The following is a 14,725-nucleotide window of genomic DNA, read 5'->3' as shown; positions in this document are numbered from 1 at the left end:
ATTTTACTTTAAGATAATTTTTGAGGCTGCAATTTGCAAGTCGTTACAGCATTAATTCCAAATATTCTGTTGTTTTAGTAAATTTTGTAAAGTGCTTTAATATCAAACATGGAAAGGACACAAAAGACAGAAATCATGGTCCAAAAGTAAAATATTTTAAAATTATTTTGTATATTTTCAAAAAAAAAAAGATCTTTAATATTCAATTCACTTTCTATTTATGTAGTGTAGACATTGCGTGTTATCATTATCATTATTATTATTATAAGTAGTATTAAAGCTAGAGAGACTTGAAAATGGTCAGTTTATTTCAGTTGGTGACAAAAGGTCAAAATCAGAGGATGTCCACCACAATATACATAATTCCTAACCCTTATAAAATATATAGGCATGCATGTAAAAAAAAAAAAAAAAAAACCTACATGCATGAACAAAGCATTAACTTGGTGAAACTGTGCAGCCTTGCAAAAACAAGAAAAGTGAGGGAAATATTTTCAGTCAGTCTAACAGGCAGCATCATGACAGGTACACTGAGTCAGTCACAGCAGTCAGTGTAAGGACAAGCCGAAAAACACAGCTAAACATGTACATGTACAACAATGCACTCAGTGAAAGCCCCAAATGCAAAGTCACATTATATACAATGGAGAATCACTCTATGTACAATGTTAGAACTTTTTTGGCACACTTAAAAGATTTATTTATTATTTATTTATTTTTACCACAAACCACATTAACTCCCATTAGTACCATAGTGGTCAACCTCAGAATATGGTCCATTAAAGGAGGTACTTGTATCCTAAATTGCTCCTCATCATGTTGCCCTATTTTTCTCTAAATATAAGACAAAGCTTCACAGATATGGTCCAAAATACCTACCTTTTCTAAAATTTCATAAAATCACATACAGTAATAGACAGTGATATAGTGTGCATTGCCATTGCTGATGGTTTTTCTTCAGATCTGTCATAAAAACCCTAAAGGAATAGTCTATATGATTTCCCTGTTAAATACATATAAATTCTCACATCACTTTGTTTCCATAGCAGCACTGACAAATGGAAAAGTCTGTAAAACAAAGTGCTCAGTTCTTTTTGCAATAACACATCTTCTATTAACACATACTTGGGGATTTTGGTCAAATTATTACAACTTGTGGTGTTATGCTCAAGCTAGATCCTCATCCTCATCAATGAAAGGGATGTCCAGGTCATCAAAGCTCCCGTTAAAAGTCTTGCTGGTGACCTGGGGCTTGTCGGTTGGGGAGGGGTTGTCTTGGCTGGGCAGGAAGCACATGAATTGAGTAACATCTGTCTTCTGTCCTGATGTGAACCCTGTCTGTTCATCATCTGCCTGAGCCATCATACTTCTGACTCTCTGCGCCAGGTCAGGAGGTTTATGCGGGCAGTCAGGTTTCTGGGTTTTTAATCGCATGGTCACCTTTCCTGGCAGTAGAAAAATCAGATTAGTCAACATAATCTGGTGAAATCAAATCAAGTTTATTATCACAATTACACCAGTGACAATGAGTGAATTTGCTGGATATGAGCATCCTGCAACCCAAGTTTAAAGCTGGGCTAGGCTGTCATTTTTTGGCATCAATAGTCAAAAAATTCCATCATCAACTTTCAGCATATTGAAATTCAAGTGATCTGAGAGCAAACTAGACCCCTGCACCTCCTCCTGGATCTGATTTCAGGCTTTAAAAAATCTAACCTGTGAAAGGAGACTGGCCAAGCACAGATCTTTTCAGAGAGAGAGAGAGAGCATTCCTATTGGCTGTTCCATGAATGCAGATACGAGTGCACATCCCTCGAGATGGATACGTGCCAATATCAGTGAAAGGTATCAGAGACAGCGAGAACTTGCTGTACTTCTCCTGGACAGGTAACAGGCTGCTAACTTCATTTCCCTATAATATCTACATGTGTTGTAGTGGTTGGTTGTGTAGGTAGGTTTACCATGAAAGCAGGCAATGAGTGGCTATGTTGAATGTTGCTAATAGTTTAGCCTTCTGCTAACCGTAGCCAAAGGCTCATTACTGCAGCTGTGTTATTTGTGTTGCTTGCATGTATAAACGTGCATATGCCCATGAGGGGGAAGATGCAGGAGGGTGCCTGCATTTTCAAATTCTGCCCTTTTTTTTTCCAGATTTCTGTCTACCCCAGCTTTAACACAATAAATTAAAAAGCTAATAATAAGATAATAATAATAAAATATAAATAATAATAATAAGGTGCAATTTTAATATAAAGCACAAAATATACAAAAAATATAGAAAAATATATGCATGTAGCAGCATGATGGAAAGAATGATCCCTGGATTCTGTGTATATGTACATATGTAGATAGTCGTGTAATGAGAGCAGAGTATATATACAATACAACAAGAGCAAGCAGCAACTGTGAGCTGTGAACAGGCTGAAGTTGACTGGTAGACTAGGATAACTGTATTAAATGGTGGTGAGAGCGTGGGCGGATGTAGTGAGTGGTTGTGTTATTGTAGCTTTTAATGTAGCTATGAGCTTTATAGTACATGGACTTTGTGAACCACAAGTTCCTGCGCTGGTTTGACCACATTGCTTAATTATGGAAACAGAAAATAAAAAGTAACTGTGAATGGGGCCAGTTATTCCAAAGGGAGCACATAGGATTTAAGAGAATATGGAGTGGCTGAACATGTACTCTCTTGTGACAACTTTCTCGGGGCCTCAGTATGCTTCAAACAAAAGTGCTTTTGGATTTTTGAAATGTGTCCAACCTCATCTGATGGCAGAAATGTTTATGGTTGTTCTTTATGGCCATGCTTGGTGGAACAAAAAGCTGGCTGTCATAGAGAGTTACAAGACGCAATCGTTGTTTCAGATATGGGGATAATGGAGTGCACTTCTGGAAAATACTTTCTGGGAAAGTTTCACAGTGTTTCACTGGTTTGTGTCATAAATGAAGAATGAAAAATGAGATCTTGAGAAGAAGACAAATCCTCACAGTCATGCCCACTTGTCATGTCATTTTAGCTCATATAACTGAGTGTATCAGTGAATGTTTTCAAGAAGAACGTGTGAGCCTTTATCTTTACTTGTATGATTCATTGTTCTGACACTACAAGGACACATGAGCGGCATAAGAGCTCTGCAGGATGGCTCGCTTTTTCCCAACCTTTTCAGTGTGGCCATTATGAGCAGGTATAAACACTTTTGCCATTAGATGTGGTCGGACAACATGTTGTACAATTTTTCCTTGTTTCTGTCATTCATTGGTGTAGATCTTCTGTCTGCACACACAGAGGCAGAAGCTACTATCATGATGATATAATGTCTGATATACTGTATACTATAGTGACATACGTATTATAGACATAAAACAAAAACAATATAATGACATTATGTTTATGAAGAGTTGTTTTCTTAAACCCAGAGGAAGGTGAAAATACCTTACCTCCCTACTGACCTTCCGATTCCAGGCTCCTCAGGCGGTCTTCTAAACTCTCTGTGCTCATCGACGATGATGAGTCCAGGTTGTCGTTGTCAGAATGTTCCTGCTCCAGGTCAGGTAATGTGCAGGCCAAGTCCACCCTGGAAATAACAATACAAGATATTATTATTCAAGCTCATTTCCTTTTAAACACACTGGGTAAAGTGCATTTTATGCTAATGAAAAAAATATCATCTCACTTTTCTTGCTTGATGGACTTGATCCTTTCGATGAGAGTCTTCTCTGTTTCATCAGTGTGTGTTTCCTCTGGAACATCTGAAGGCTTTTCAACAATCTGCACACAGATCAGTAATATATGCTGGGTGAAGACGCTGGCTCCAAAACACATGAATTTTATTCCAAAAGTGGGCTACTTTCTACCTGCTACCTGCAGAAAATGTGTTCTGTGAGGTCACAGTGACCTTGACCTTTGACCACCAAATTCTAATCAGTTGATCTTTGAGTCCAAGTGAATGTTTGCACTAAATTTGAAGAAACTTCCTCATGGGGTTATTGTGTTGACAAGAATGGGACAGCTGGACAGATTGATGCACGGACAACCTGAAAACATAATGCCTCCAGGCCTGGCTGTAGTCAGCGCGGAGGCATATAAACTGGCCTTGTAATGTCCTCTCACCGTGTTTTGCCTCCTCAGTTTGAGCTGATTGACAGCCAGGGCCTCTGCGTATTCCAGCTCCTGGATATTCTGCATCTTCTCTTTGTAGCGTCTGAACTGCTCAGAGATCAGGATCTCCACGCACCTGCAGACGACAGCTTCAAATATGAATGCCCCTCCAAAAAAGAAAACAACACAAAAGAAAAAAACGACATTCATCTGTGGAAATGCATACGGTGGATATAACAAGAACACAGACAGTGTTATAACAGCAGACATGAAAAATAAGAAAATACAACTTCTGTGACTGTGGCTGTGGAGAGTTACATTAATGTGCAATACAATTACTCACTGTGTAGTCTTGGACACATCCTTCATACCAAGGAAGGGGTCATTAGCATCAGGAGAGCGCAGAATGCAGGGGGCAAACACAATAGCAAGAGAGCTTGGTGACATCTTATTGTGCTCTTCTTCCTTTGCAACCCTAAAAAGACACACAGGTCAAGATCTCTCTGGATTTGTCTCACAAACATATTCACACAAATAATAATAAAAAATCTTCCTACCTGACAAGGTGAAAAATGAGCCGCTCTAATGTGTTGTAATTTGAAGGAGGGAGTTCATCAACCTTTTGGTACACAGCCCTTATTCTCTCAGCTTTCTCTGGCAGCTCTGTGGGCGAAAAAAAAAAAAACAGAGATCAATAAATTTTATCAACTTGTCAAAGTGAACATCCATATTAGACATTTTTAGCTAAAATTATGATAATTTTAATTGATCAAGAAAAAAAATTAATCTGCAATGTTAAGTTGCAGTTTCTCCAACGTGAGGATTTGCTGTTTTTTTCTGTTTTATATCACATTTTTGTCAACTTTTTTTAATTATTGTATTATTTTATGTAATATAGTTTTCTAAACATCTTTGGGTATTATATTGTTGGTTGGACAAAACAAGACATGGATACATTACCCTGCATGCTGGGAAACTGTGATGGGATAATTTTATTCACTATTTTCTGACATTTAATTGAGAAAATAATCAGTGAAATAATCAAAAATAAAAATAATTAGATGCAGCCATAATCATAAGGCCGTCTTCCAGTAGTACCTCACATGAGAGGACTGGTGGTGCTGGACAGTGAACTGGAAAGTGGACTTCGGAAACTCTGCCATCTTGTATTATGCAAAATAATCACACATCATTTCCCTCCACGCCATTGACTGTGTTTGTATATATTATTATCTATAACAGTATAAAACAGCTCATCCATCAGGAATGTATTTGTGCAAATGCAAGATAAGGGCTTATAACCAGTTTATATTTGAAAATACTATCAATATTTACACACCCACGGCATGCAGAAAGTCGCTGTAGAGGGAAAAGGTCATGAGGGGGTCAGGCAGCTCTCGGAGCCATCGTTTCACCAGACCTGTGGTGGTGTGGATGGGATAATTCTCCAAACATGCTTCCTCAGGATCTGATGCCACAAGACAGAAAACAGAGATAAAACACACAACAAAATGTAGCATTATTTTATTTGTATTTCAAATCACCTTTCAGTCTATATAGTCTGGAGACAATGGATGTGATAATAGAATTTTACCATCACAAATGACAGAAGTATAGAATTATAATTGCTTAAAAACACAGCATACAAATTATCAAATGTTCTAAGTTTTAAGTTATTACCTTCCTTAATTTAAACTTGAACTATAGAAAAAATAAATAAGTAAACATACAAACTAAGAGAAGAGATAAGACAGATAGAATATGGGAAATTGAGACATTTTAAGTGCTGATGTAATTTTCTCCAACTTTTAAAATTCACAGGAACTTCTGTTTATTGGTTATGACTTTGCTTGCTCGCCACCAATTATGGCAATTAATAATACAATGAACATCATATCATGTGGAACTTGAACTAGCGGACTGGATTTTTTGGATTCCCAAGATAAAATTCTGAAATTTCTTACTGGTCTCCAGAATCTGGTGGAGCTCCCTTGCTCGACAGGTTGAGCCTGACTTGCGGTAAATGCCCTCAGTGTAGAGGCCATTTAGCTCCACATGCAACAGCAACATCTCCACCACCATGGGCACAGGGTTGGCTTTACTGGTGAGGACACACACCTGCACCCCAAAGTGAAGGGAGCCTGGCACACTGTCATCCTATCACATGGAAAGACAATAAAGGAAATATGAGAGATTCATGGACACTGGGTCTTGAGGAACTGATGTTAAGAGACATAAAAATGTCCTTTCCTACCTGCCTGGCGCACCGTGTTGAGCAGTCTGTGATGATTTTCTTCAGGCATTTCTTGTGACATATTAACTTGCAAGCTAAAATAAAAAACAAGAAAAAATGAAGGAGTTAAATCTAATTGTGTACCTCTTCTATATTTTTAAATGTCGTTATATTTTGTGTTCTTGAAGGTCCTTGGACTCACCACTGCACATGTAGGCTTTCTCCATACCCCAGATGTAGGAGCCACACAAGTCACATGACTGCATAATGTTCACCTGGTATGTGCTGAACAGGTGATCCAGAGGACTATCAGGCTGTAGACAGATGTACAGACATTACACTGGGATTTTTTTACCTAGATTCATAATGAGGAAACTTAATACTGGATGAACAGATGACCATATAAAACTTACACATTTGTCCTTTTTCCTCCTCTTCTTTGTCGTCTTGGTAGCCTAAGAGATGCCAGAAGTGAGATGCATGACTGAGGCAAGTGATAGTTTATATTGCCAAAGTGGTGATTGACTGAAATTCCCAAATTTACCTTGGACGGTTCAGACTCCACTCGTTTTATTTCGCCCCTGATGAAGCCGTCCAGCACAGACTGGAACAGGTTGACCACCAGTGAGACTTCTGCCTTCTTCTTGGGTGCAGCTAGTGTGTTCACTTTGTTGTGGTAGCCTTTCATCAGATCTTTGTAGGCGATTTGGGGCTTCTGTTGGTAACAAAGTGCCCATGGAGAGCACAGTGAGTCACTGTTTTTACTTTCAACCGCCTTCATTTGGTTTGTTTGTGAGAATTTAGTAGCAGGCTTTTGGAAAATGATTTCAATATGACACTTAAGTGAGACATGTTAGCAAAATGCTACTTTTTCTCCCCTAGATGAAGCTTTGAATTACTTCCTCATACAGTGAAAGACATTGACTTACCTGCACGGAGTACATGCTTTTGATGGTCTCTCTGAACTGCATTGTGGCTGTGAGGAAGATGCTCTCTGTTGGAGACAGCTCCTTTATTCTTGATCGAAGTTCATTCACCTGACGACAAAGGTGAGGAAAATATGAATATGAGTTATACAGGATTAATCAAAAATGATATACAATATTTACTGTCCATCTTGTAAAGGCAGGTTTAATTATTTTACAAAATGATAGAAATCTGTCTGAGTGGGGGCAATAATGACAATAATAAGGAGAAAAAGAGGAAGACAGTTTAATAATGAGACAAGATAAAATAAATACATAAATATGACATTATGAAATAAAAAATCATATGAATTTCTTCTTAAAAACTGTATAAATTGAATGAACTCTCGGCTATATGAAAACCATCATATCTCCCTTTATGTCTGTGCCCTCAAGCTACAGTTACAGGGACAACTGGCACAGACCATTTATCTGAAAACTAAAAACATAAAAGTGCACAGTGAAGTGCAAAGAAGTTATATATGTGTTAGCAATCAGCTGTCCTTCTCTTTTCCCTCACCTGGTTTCCGAGGAACTCATCCAGGTTTCGCAGCTCCTTGGAGTCAGTGATCTCTCGGTCTAGAGAGGTGTTCCACTCAATCGCCCGTGTGGCCCGGCTGATTCGAATGGTGGGGTTTCGATTATCCCTCCCGCTGCTTTGGTTTGGCATGTGATAGTGATGTGGAGTGTACCTGGGCAAGGTGACTGTAGGTGAGAGAGCGAGAGATAGCATCACTAGTCTGACGTGAGAATCAGACACCAAACACTGTACAGGATACTTTAAAATAGACGTGTCAATGAAGACCAAAGTTTGACAGCAGTTGTTGCTGAGTAAATAACCTCCAGATGGCAGTAGACGTAAAAGTGTGTTTACCAGTGATATATGTTAGTAGTACGAAGTTAAGTAAACACCAATCCAAAACACAAACACCAAAATTATATTTACATGCATAAGGGTATAACATCTTTATTGTTTCCTTTTTTCCTCTTTCCAACAAACCTTTCCCTCAAATTATTCACGTTTATGCTTCAGCTTATCCAAAGTACATTATATGTGTACATTTAAAATATCTGTGCTGTACAAGTTAAGGCTACTGTTTTGTGGAATCAGCCTTTGAAATCCTTTGGTTACCGGTTTTATCTGATGGAGAGTCATTGCCTGGGGAAAATTTGGGTGCCCGTTTCCGCAGGAACTTACTGAGAAACCAAATCCTGCAGAAGAGACAACTTGTGTAAATTTCATGCAGCATCATAATCAGTCATGTTAATAACAAATAGCTTGGTTCTGAAAAGTCAAAACCCTGAATAATTTCCTCATTATTCAACTGAGTGAAGCATTTTACTTCTCAGGGGTTGTGAGTTGTGATTGGTTAGTCCCCTGTTGTCCTGAGTCCTCATTGGCAGTCCTTGACGGAAGGCTGAACCTCGACCCATCCGGTTCTGCTGGTTTCTGCAAAAGTATTAAAACATAAACATGTATTAACTTGAAATATAACAGTTGTCAATGAGAAAAACTAAAAGACTGGAAAACCAAATGTCCCAAGTAACAGAGTTAGTCCTCTTTCCCCAGCATGTTCCCCTGCAGCGACTGCACCCATCTCTTCAAAAAGGCTTCCCACAGCTCGCCCACAACCACACCACGCCCCCATAAGCATGATAAAATATTAGCATGATAGTCGTAGTCCTTCCCCATCTTTATTTATCATGCAAAGCTGCATAATCTCTTGCTGTCACCTCAACTTTTACCTTTTTTTCTTTGATTAGTATGAGCGAAATTAGTTCCCATTTTAATGGCTTCGTTACTATCCTCATGTTTTATGTGCCCAAACAGGTTAGTAAGACCTAAACAACAAATGTACAGATATTTCCCATGTTTATCTATTCATTATTAGATGTGATTGGCTCTGTACACCAGTAGTATGATTTTTTGTTGATGTAATGTTAACATTATTTGAGGTACAATGATTTCTGCCATCACCTGGTGAACATGGGTTCAATAAATGGTAAAAGTAAAGCCATGGTTTGATAAATCAAAAGACTGTACAATGTTCTATAATCACACTCATGGATAACTTTTGGCGTGCATGTACTATAAACATAATCTGAATGAGAGAAAATGAGGCAATAAGCTAGAATTGTTGAGGCCACGATGATCAAACCCCTGTCTTAACTGTGAAGCAACAAAAAACACACTAACATAAACGCAATTCACCACATTCTGCAGTGAGTCTAATCTGAACCTGCTGACCCACGGCTCATTTCGGTGAAGGGACCAAAAAAGATCAGAAATGAGCTTTGGAAATAGCTTTAATATTTTCTTTCTGTTTGGAAGCAACAGTTTGTTTTTTATTTTCCTGGATTGCAGAAGAGAAGTGCAACATTTCATAACAATGAAACCTTCGATCCATGTGGGGCACACACATGCAAGGCCTGCATGCACAGGAGAGTCATTGTCGGTCAAAAAATCCATTCGGTCAGTACCTTGACCCGGACATCCACACTACTGGCCGAGCTCTTCAGACTGGCCAGATGGGGGCTGATGGGAGGCAGTGGAAAGCTCCAGTACTCGCTCTCCTTGGAGCCCCCAAAGTTAATCATCAAACCGCTGCGGGCGTAGGCTAAGCGCCGCTTGCGTTTTGGCTGCTTGCGGAGGCGCACCCTGACCTAATTGGGCCAGGAAAGGTGATGAGGCACAGACTGGGAGGCCTTCTTTGATTCATGTGTACCGAAACTCCATTCATGGCTTTGTAGGCTTCACATAAGTTTTCAGTACATACAACTACAGCACTTAGAAAAACCAAAACCAAAATTATTTGTTGTAAAAGGAAAACAACAACTATGAAGGAAAAACTAGTTCAAGATGCAGTCACACTGCTTTGTATTGTCTAATAACACAAGGTCAAAGGTTACCTCATTGGTAGAAGGTGAGCTGTCAGAGCCTGATGAGCTGATCTTGGACAGTTCATCGGCAGACATGGACTTCCCTTTGCGGCTGATTTTCAGATGGAAACAAGAGCAGAACTGTGTATTATTGTGGGACTAAAATAAGACACTTTGCATTTACCGGTAATAGCATCAGGATATACATTTTAAGATGTAACAATGTTATCATGAGATAGACACACTACACAGAAAAATAGAAACACATGTTCAGATTATTGAAACACAAAGAAAGCTCATTATTGAAAGAGCTTGTTGCATATATGATGGCTGATGAATCCAGAACCTGAGAAACTTACTAAAACTCATCTTTCCTATTTTCTCTGCGTCGTATTTCCGGACTCGATTCGTCTGTCGGTTCGCCCTCGCTCTGTCTTCCCCTCCACTTCTCGGCCTTCTCCTTAATGCCCCCCATGTCTTTGTAACGCTGAAGCGAGCTGCTCGTAGAGGGGCTGGTTGAGTGATCATTACTGCTAACTTTAGTGTCCAGAGGGAGGGAGAGGGGTCTATTCAGAGGCGGAGGGCATCCTCGTTTCTCTCTGCTTTGGTCCCTCTGTGCAGACTGGCCATTGACTGAATCGAGCTGCTGGTTCCTGCCGGGGCTGAGCTCCACCTTATGCTGCCTCTTTAACTCTTTTTTGGTCAAGCTGTCATGTAAAAAAAGTTACATTAGACTGGCATCAAAGCAATTGTATCCATAATATAAATGGTAATGGTTTATTATCTATTCAGAATCTAATTTTCTTTGAATAACATTCTGTTGCATATAACCCACTGAACACAACATTTACTGTCAGACAAACATGTCGAATTAAAAATGTGGCGTTGAGAGTGTAGAGTGAAAGATCAATCTAAAGTGTGAATTGAAATCTATGCAATCAGTGTAATGTCTAAGTGCTGAGTAAAGGCCCTTCAATCAAGATGCAAAAACTCCTGGATGTTTTTTGACACTGAGCATGTGGCTTAAAATGAACATAGCTTTTTCAAAGTTTAACACATTCAGCCAAACTGTGCTTATATATGTGGCTTTTCTAAGTGCTGTAAGTCAGTCAGGTTGGGTAAACAGCGCGCTTACATGCTGCACATTAACACAGTGCGCCTGTCATGTTATGCTAACGAAATGGACTCAATATTTACACTTTACATGTTCAGATGGAGTCTATAATACAGGGTATGTGTTGGCTTCTACTCTAAAACAAGTTCACCTCTACTTGAGTGACATGTTTATTCAACAGGAGCAGCTGGTGCTCCTACAGTGCAAACAGTATAGTTGTATGTATACCTGTCCCGTCCAAGCCGGGTGTTCGACGTCTCCTTGTCATCCTCCTCCTCACACTGCTCCTTTGACCTCTTTAAGGAAGTCCTCCAAGCAGTCTGGATCACTGTAGCAGCTCGGTTGTGATTCTCATAAAACTCACGCCAGCTCCTCTGAAACAACAGAAATCCTCGGTCAACTTCTGTCGGCTGTCATGTTTGTTAATTCATTTTTGGTCACTTTATCCAGTTTTAACTCTGAAAATTAATACTATTATAACTAGTGAAGTTTCATATACATGTATGGGTGAATTGGTAATGTCACAATATCTACCACCAATATCTGTCTAGCAGTCCCCCTAAGGAGATTTCTGAAAGTATCTTTTTTTATCTAAAGCATGTTTTAATATAAAGTGTACCTGTATTATTAATGTGGCGTCTCTCTTTTGCACAAAGTGCAATCTTATCAGACAGGTACGGAACCAGCGCTGCAGTATGATGATGTGACGCATCACCTCTTTGTTAAGAGTGTCTTGGAGCAGCTGCTTCTCCTTCTGCTTGAGGAACACCTGAGTAGATGAAATGGAGGCATACAAAGCACGAGATGAGATCAAAGAAGGAGGCGCAGTTGTCCTGTGTAGTCACTATAATGTTTTACTGTGTACATTACTGATGTGACTTTTAAGTGCACTTTATGTAAAGCATGAAATGAGCCCTTTCCTGTTTTTAGTAGGTGACAATAAAGCAGTTTACTTTAAGAGACATTTTAATGTTCACAAAAGTCCTGCATATCATGTCATTTTAGAACAATGTAAATCCAAAACCCATTACAGAAACACAGGTAAATGACCCCAGTGTCCTGACCATGGCAACACTACTTTTATCCTCTGGCCATTCTAATACACAGGGCTGTACTGAGCCATAATGATCGTCATAAAATACTAAGGATATAATTAACCTTGGTTTTTCCTATTTGGTAGGTGGACTTATCCAGTTTCATCCTCTCAAACAGTTTGGTTATGTGCTCAGGAGTTGCCGTTGCACCTTTTGGGAGCAACATCCTGAACTTGTCAACAAATTCCTGTTATCAAGAGAAAAACAGTATAAGAAATGCAAGTTAACTTTCTTCTCACTGACATACAAGTGTTAGTTGTCTGTTTTATTTCAAATTCCTTATAAATATTTAGTATGTCTGGACATTTATATTCATCTTACCATAAATGTGTATTTGGCACTGTAGCCAGACTTCTGGATGTGAACCATCTGCAGCATGCCTGTGTACCTGATTTGCTGTAGCACAAGTTCATCATCAAAGTGCAGCTCCTTCTGTAAAAACAACATTTCCACAGGGATAAACTGTGTTAGCCAGTCCAGCATGTAGGACTAAATTTACCAGGACAATGTGACAGATTCATACACGTTACCATTTCAGCGTTGGAGCGAACACAGAAAATGAAGAAAGGGTCCGCTTTTTCAATCGTCTCCATCAGCCTTCTGAGTGAGGCCTGTGTGATACATCAGGTGCAGTGAGTAGTGGTTGATTTAAAAAAAGCAGACTATGAAGCATTAATTATTCTTTTACCATAAACGTATAGTTTGGACAATTCCTATTTTCATGGATAGATGTGAGGTATCAGCTGACAGAAGTCAGCATCACTTTAGATACATGGAGGATATTTCATTTTGTAATGACACTTTACTTACTACATATGATTCAAGTTGGTATCATGAAGTAGAAAAATAATAATCAGCAAAGTTACACTAACAAGAAGAAGACAAACCTGAAACTGAGTGCTGACTGTAGATAGCTTTGTTCTCTGCTGAGGGTGGAAGATGGATTTGCTGGTTCGGTCGTGGGCAGTGAGACCAACAATATGTTGGAGGGAGCGCAAATCCATGAGGTTCTGTTTGAAAAAACAAGAACAAGAACAAGATACATCTAAGAACCCAACTCAAGGTCTAAAACAAAACATCTAATTTTAAGTTCTGCTGTTGAAATGAATTATAAAGCATGCTTCACCAACACTACGCCCTTTACTGACACTTTACCTTTGGAATGACCTGCTTCTGTCGACCGCCTCTGCTCTTCCTGCAGAAAATACACAAAAAATGAGTCTCCATACAACATATAGGTCTGGAAATATCATGAGAAGAGTTGAAGCATAACATATAACCACCAGTGCGCTTTGATTAAAGGCATGGGCGCACTTACTTTCTCTTTTCATAATTGGCAAAGATGTCTTCAAACACATCAAGAGGATGATCATCAGAGTGATCAAAGGAGAAATCCAGAGTCAGGCTGTTGCTGTAAATGTCAGGAGAAGTATTACAACTTTAAAATGAATGGTAAGATATGCACTCATCCCTCTCTATTTCTAAAAAGATTTCTGAATGTATTTGTGAAATTTGTTGAATAAAGACGGCTTAACTAACTAACTGAGACTAAATACAGGAGACGGTTCAGAATCAGTTGGTAATAGCCTAAAAAGAAAATACCTAGTTTATTCAAGACCCATGGTCAGTCTGAATACATTTGGTAGTATCAAAATTAAAATGAAAGTGAAAGAGAGACACATGCAGTAAAATCCACTATGAACACACCAGTGTACTACATTTACCTGGATAGTCGGTCCACAGTGCTGCTGCGCTGTTTCATTTCCTTGAGGGTTTTGCGGGAGCTTCGTCTGGCAGCCACTGTGGTGACGATACATATATAATCATCAGAACGTTGCACAGAAGAAGAAAAAATAAAAAAGTGCTGATGGTGAAGAGGCCGGCTGAGTCATTCAGAAAAAAGTCAGCTAAACAAATGTGTAATTCCTGATAAGCTGTAACCAGCTTTTCTCCAGCAAAAACATATCCACAGTCAAGTCGACAGTTTGGGATTAACAAGAGTGAGTTGTTTAGCTGCTGGTTGCAGCTGAAAATGAGGCTCAGTTAGTAACTAAAGCTACCTACACTGTTCTGCCCGCTGGCGTCCCATGTTTTTGAACACTGTGAGGATGCGAATGGTGGCTCGAAGGATGCCCCATCTGAACAGCGCCTGAGGGCTGGATGCAACCAGGTGATGCAAGAACGCTCGCTCACTACTCCGTAGAAGAGATACGACTTCAGGACGCATGTGCTCTGTGTTTTTCTCTCTGAAGTCCTGAAAAACAACAACAATCATGATTAATATGATGAATACTTTTACTGTTGCTTGTAGTTATACAAAAGAGAATCTGTGGCGCCCCA

General features: G+C 39.3%; 1 protein-coding gene across 7 annotated transcripts in view; it reads right to left on the bottom strand.

Moving 5' to 3' along the window:
- Positions 1 to 289: 289 nt before the first annotated feature.
- myo9b (myosin IXb) overlaps positions 290 to 14,725 on the bottom strand; it is a 28,256-nt gene continuing 13,820 nt past the window's right edge. For 2 of the 7 annotated variants that reach the window (XM_056392115.1, XM_056392116.1), the window contains exons 13-41: positions 14,450 to 14,639; positions 14,110 to 14,185; positions 13,704 to 13,796; positions 13,541 to 13,580; positions 13,273 to 13,395; positions 12,916 to 12,996; positions 12,707 to 12,817; positions 12,450 to 12,572; positions 11,911 to 12,060; positions 11,520 to 11,665; positions 10,537 to 10,884; positions 10,208 to 10,289; positions 9,779 to 9,961; positions 8,641 to 8,747; positions 8,430 to 8,509; positions 7,818 to 8,002; positions 7,262 to 7,369; positions 6,877 to 7,047; positions 6,746 to 6,787; positions 6,535 to 6,646; positions 6,354 to 6,427; positions 6,064 to 6,256; positions 5,439 to 5,567; positions 4,657 to 4,762; positions 4,443 to 4,574; positions 4,112 to 4,235; positions 3,675 to 3,769; positions 3,451 to 3,575; positions 290 to 1,445 (exon numbers count right to left, since the gene is read on the bottom strand). In XM_056392115.1, the coding sequence (XP_056248090.1) occupies positions 1,168 to 1,445; positions 3,451 to 3,575; positions 3,675 to 3,769; positions 4,112 to 4,235; positions 4,443 to 4,574; positions 4,657 to 4,762; positions 5,439 to 5,567; positions 6,064 to 6,256; positions 6,354 to 6,427; positions 6,535 to 6,646; positions 6,746 to 6,787; positions 6,877 to 7,047; positions 7,262 to 7,369; positions 7,818 to 8,002; positions 8,430 to 8,509; positions 8,641 to 8,747; positions 9,779 to 9,961; positions 10,208 to 10,289; positions 10,537 to 10,884; positions 11,520 to 11,665; positions 11,911 to 12,060; positions 12,450 to 12,572; positions 12,707 to 12,817; positions 12,916 to 12,996; positions 13,273 to 13,395; positions 13,541 to 13,580; positions 13,704 to 13,796; positions 14,110 to 14,185; positions 14,450 to 14,639 (3,807 nt within the window). In that variant the 3' untranslated portion in view covers positions 290 to 1,167. Of the gene's footprint in view, positions 1,446 to 3,438; positions 3,576 to 3,674; positions 3,770 to 4,111; positions 4,236 to 4,442; positions 4,575 to 4,656; positions 4,763 to 5,197; positions 5,263 to 5,438; positions 5,568 to 6,063; positions 6,257 to 6,353; positions 6,428 to 6,534; positions 6,647 to 6,745; positions 6,788 to 6,876; positions 7,048 to 7,261; positions 7,370 to 7,817; positions 8,003 to 8,429; positions 8,510 to 8,640; positions 8,748 to 9,778; positions 9,962 to 10,207; positions 10,290 to 10,536; positions 10,885 to 11,519; positions 11,666 to 11,910; positions 12,061 to 12,449; positions 12,573 to 12,706; positions 12,818 to 12,915; positions 12,997 to 13,272; positions 13,396 to 13,540; positions 13,581 to 13,703; positions 13,797 to 14,109; positions 14,186 to 14,449; positions 14,640 to 14,725 lie in introns of those variants that run through there. The other 5 variants (XM_056392119.1, XM_056392121.1, XM_056392120.1 and 2 more) reach the window with 5 other exon arrangements.

Source organism: Seriola aureovittata, chromosome 12, assembly GCF_021018895.1.
Source record: "Seriola aureovittata isolate HTS-2021-v1 ecotype China chromosome 12, ASM2101889v1, whole genome shotgun sequence".
In the NCBI taxonomy this organism is placed as follows: domain Eukaryota; kingdom Metazoa; phylum Chordata; class Actinopteri; order Carangiformes; family Carangidae; genus Seriola; species Seriola aureovittata.
Note: the sequence above shows the minus strand (reverse complement) of the source record. Positions and strands in the feature narration are given on the sequence as shown.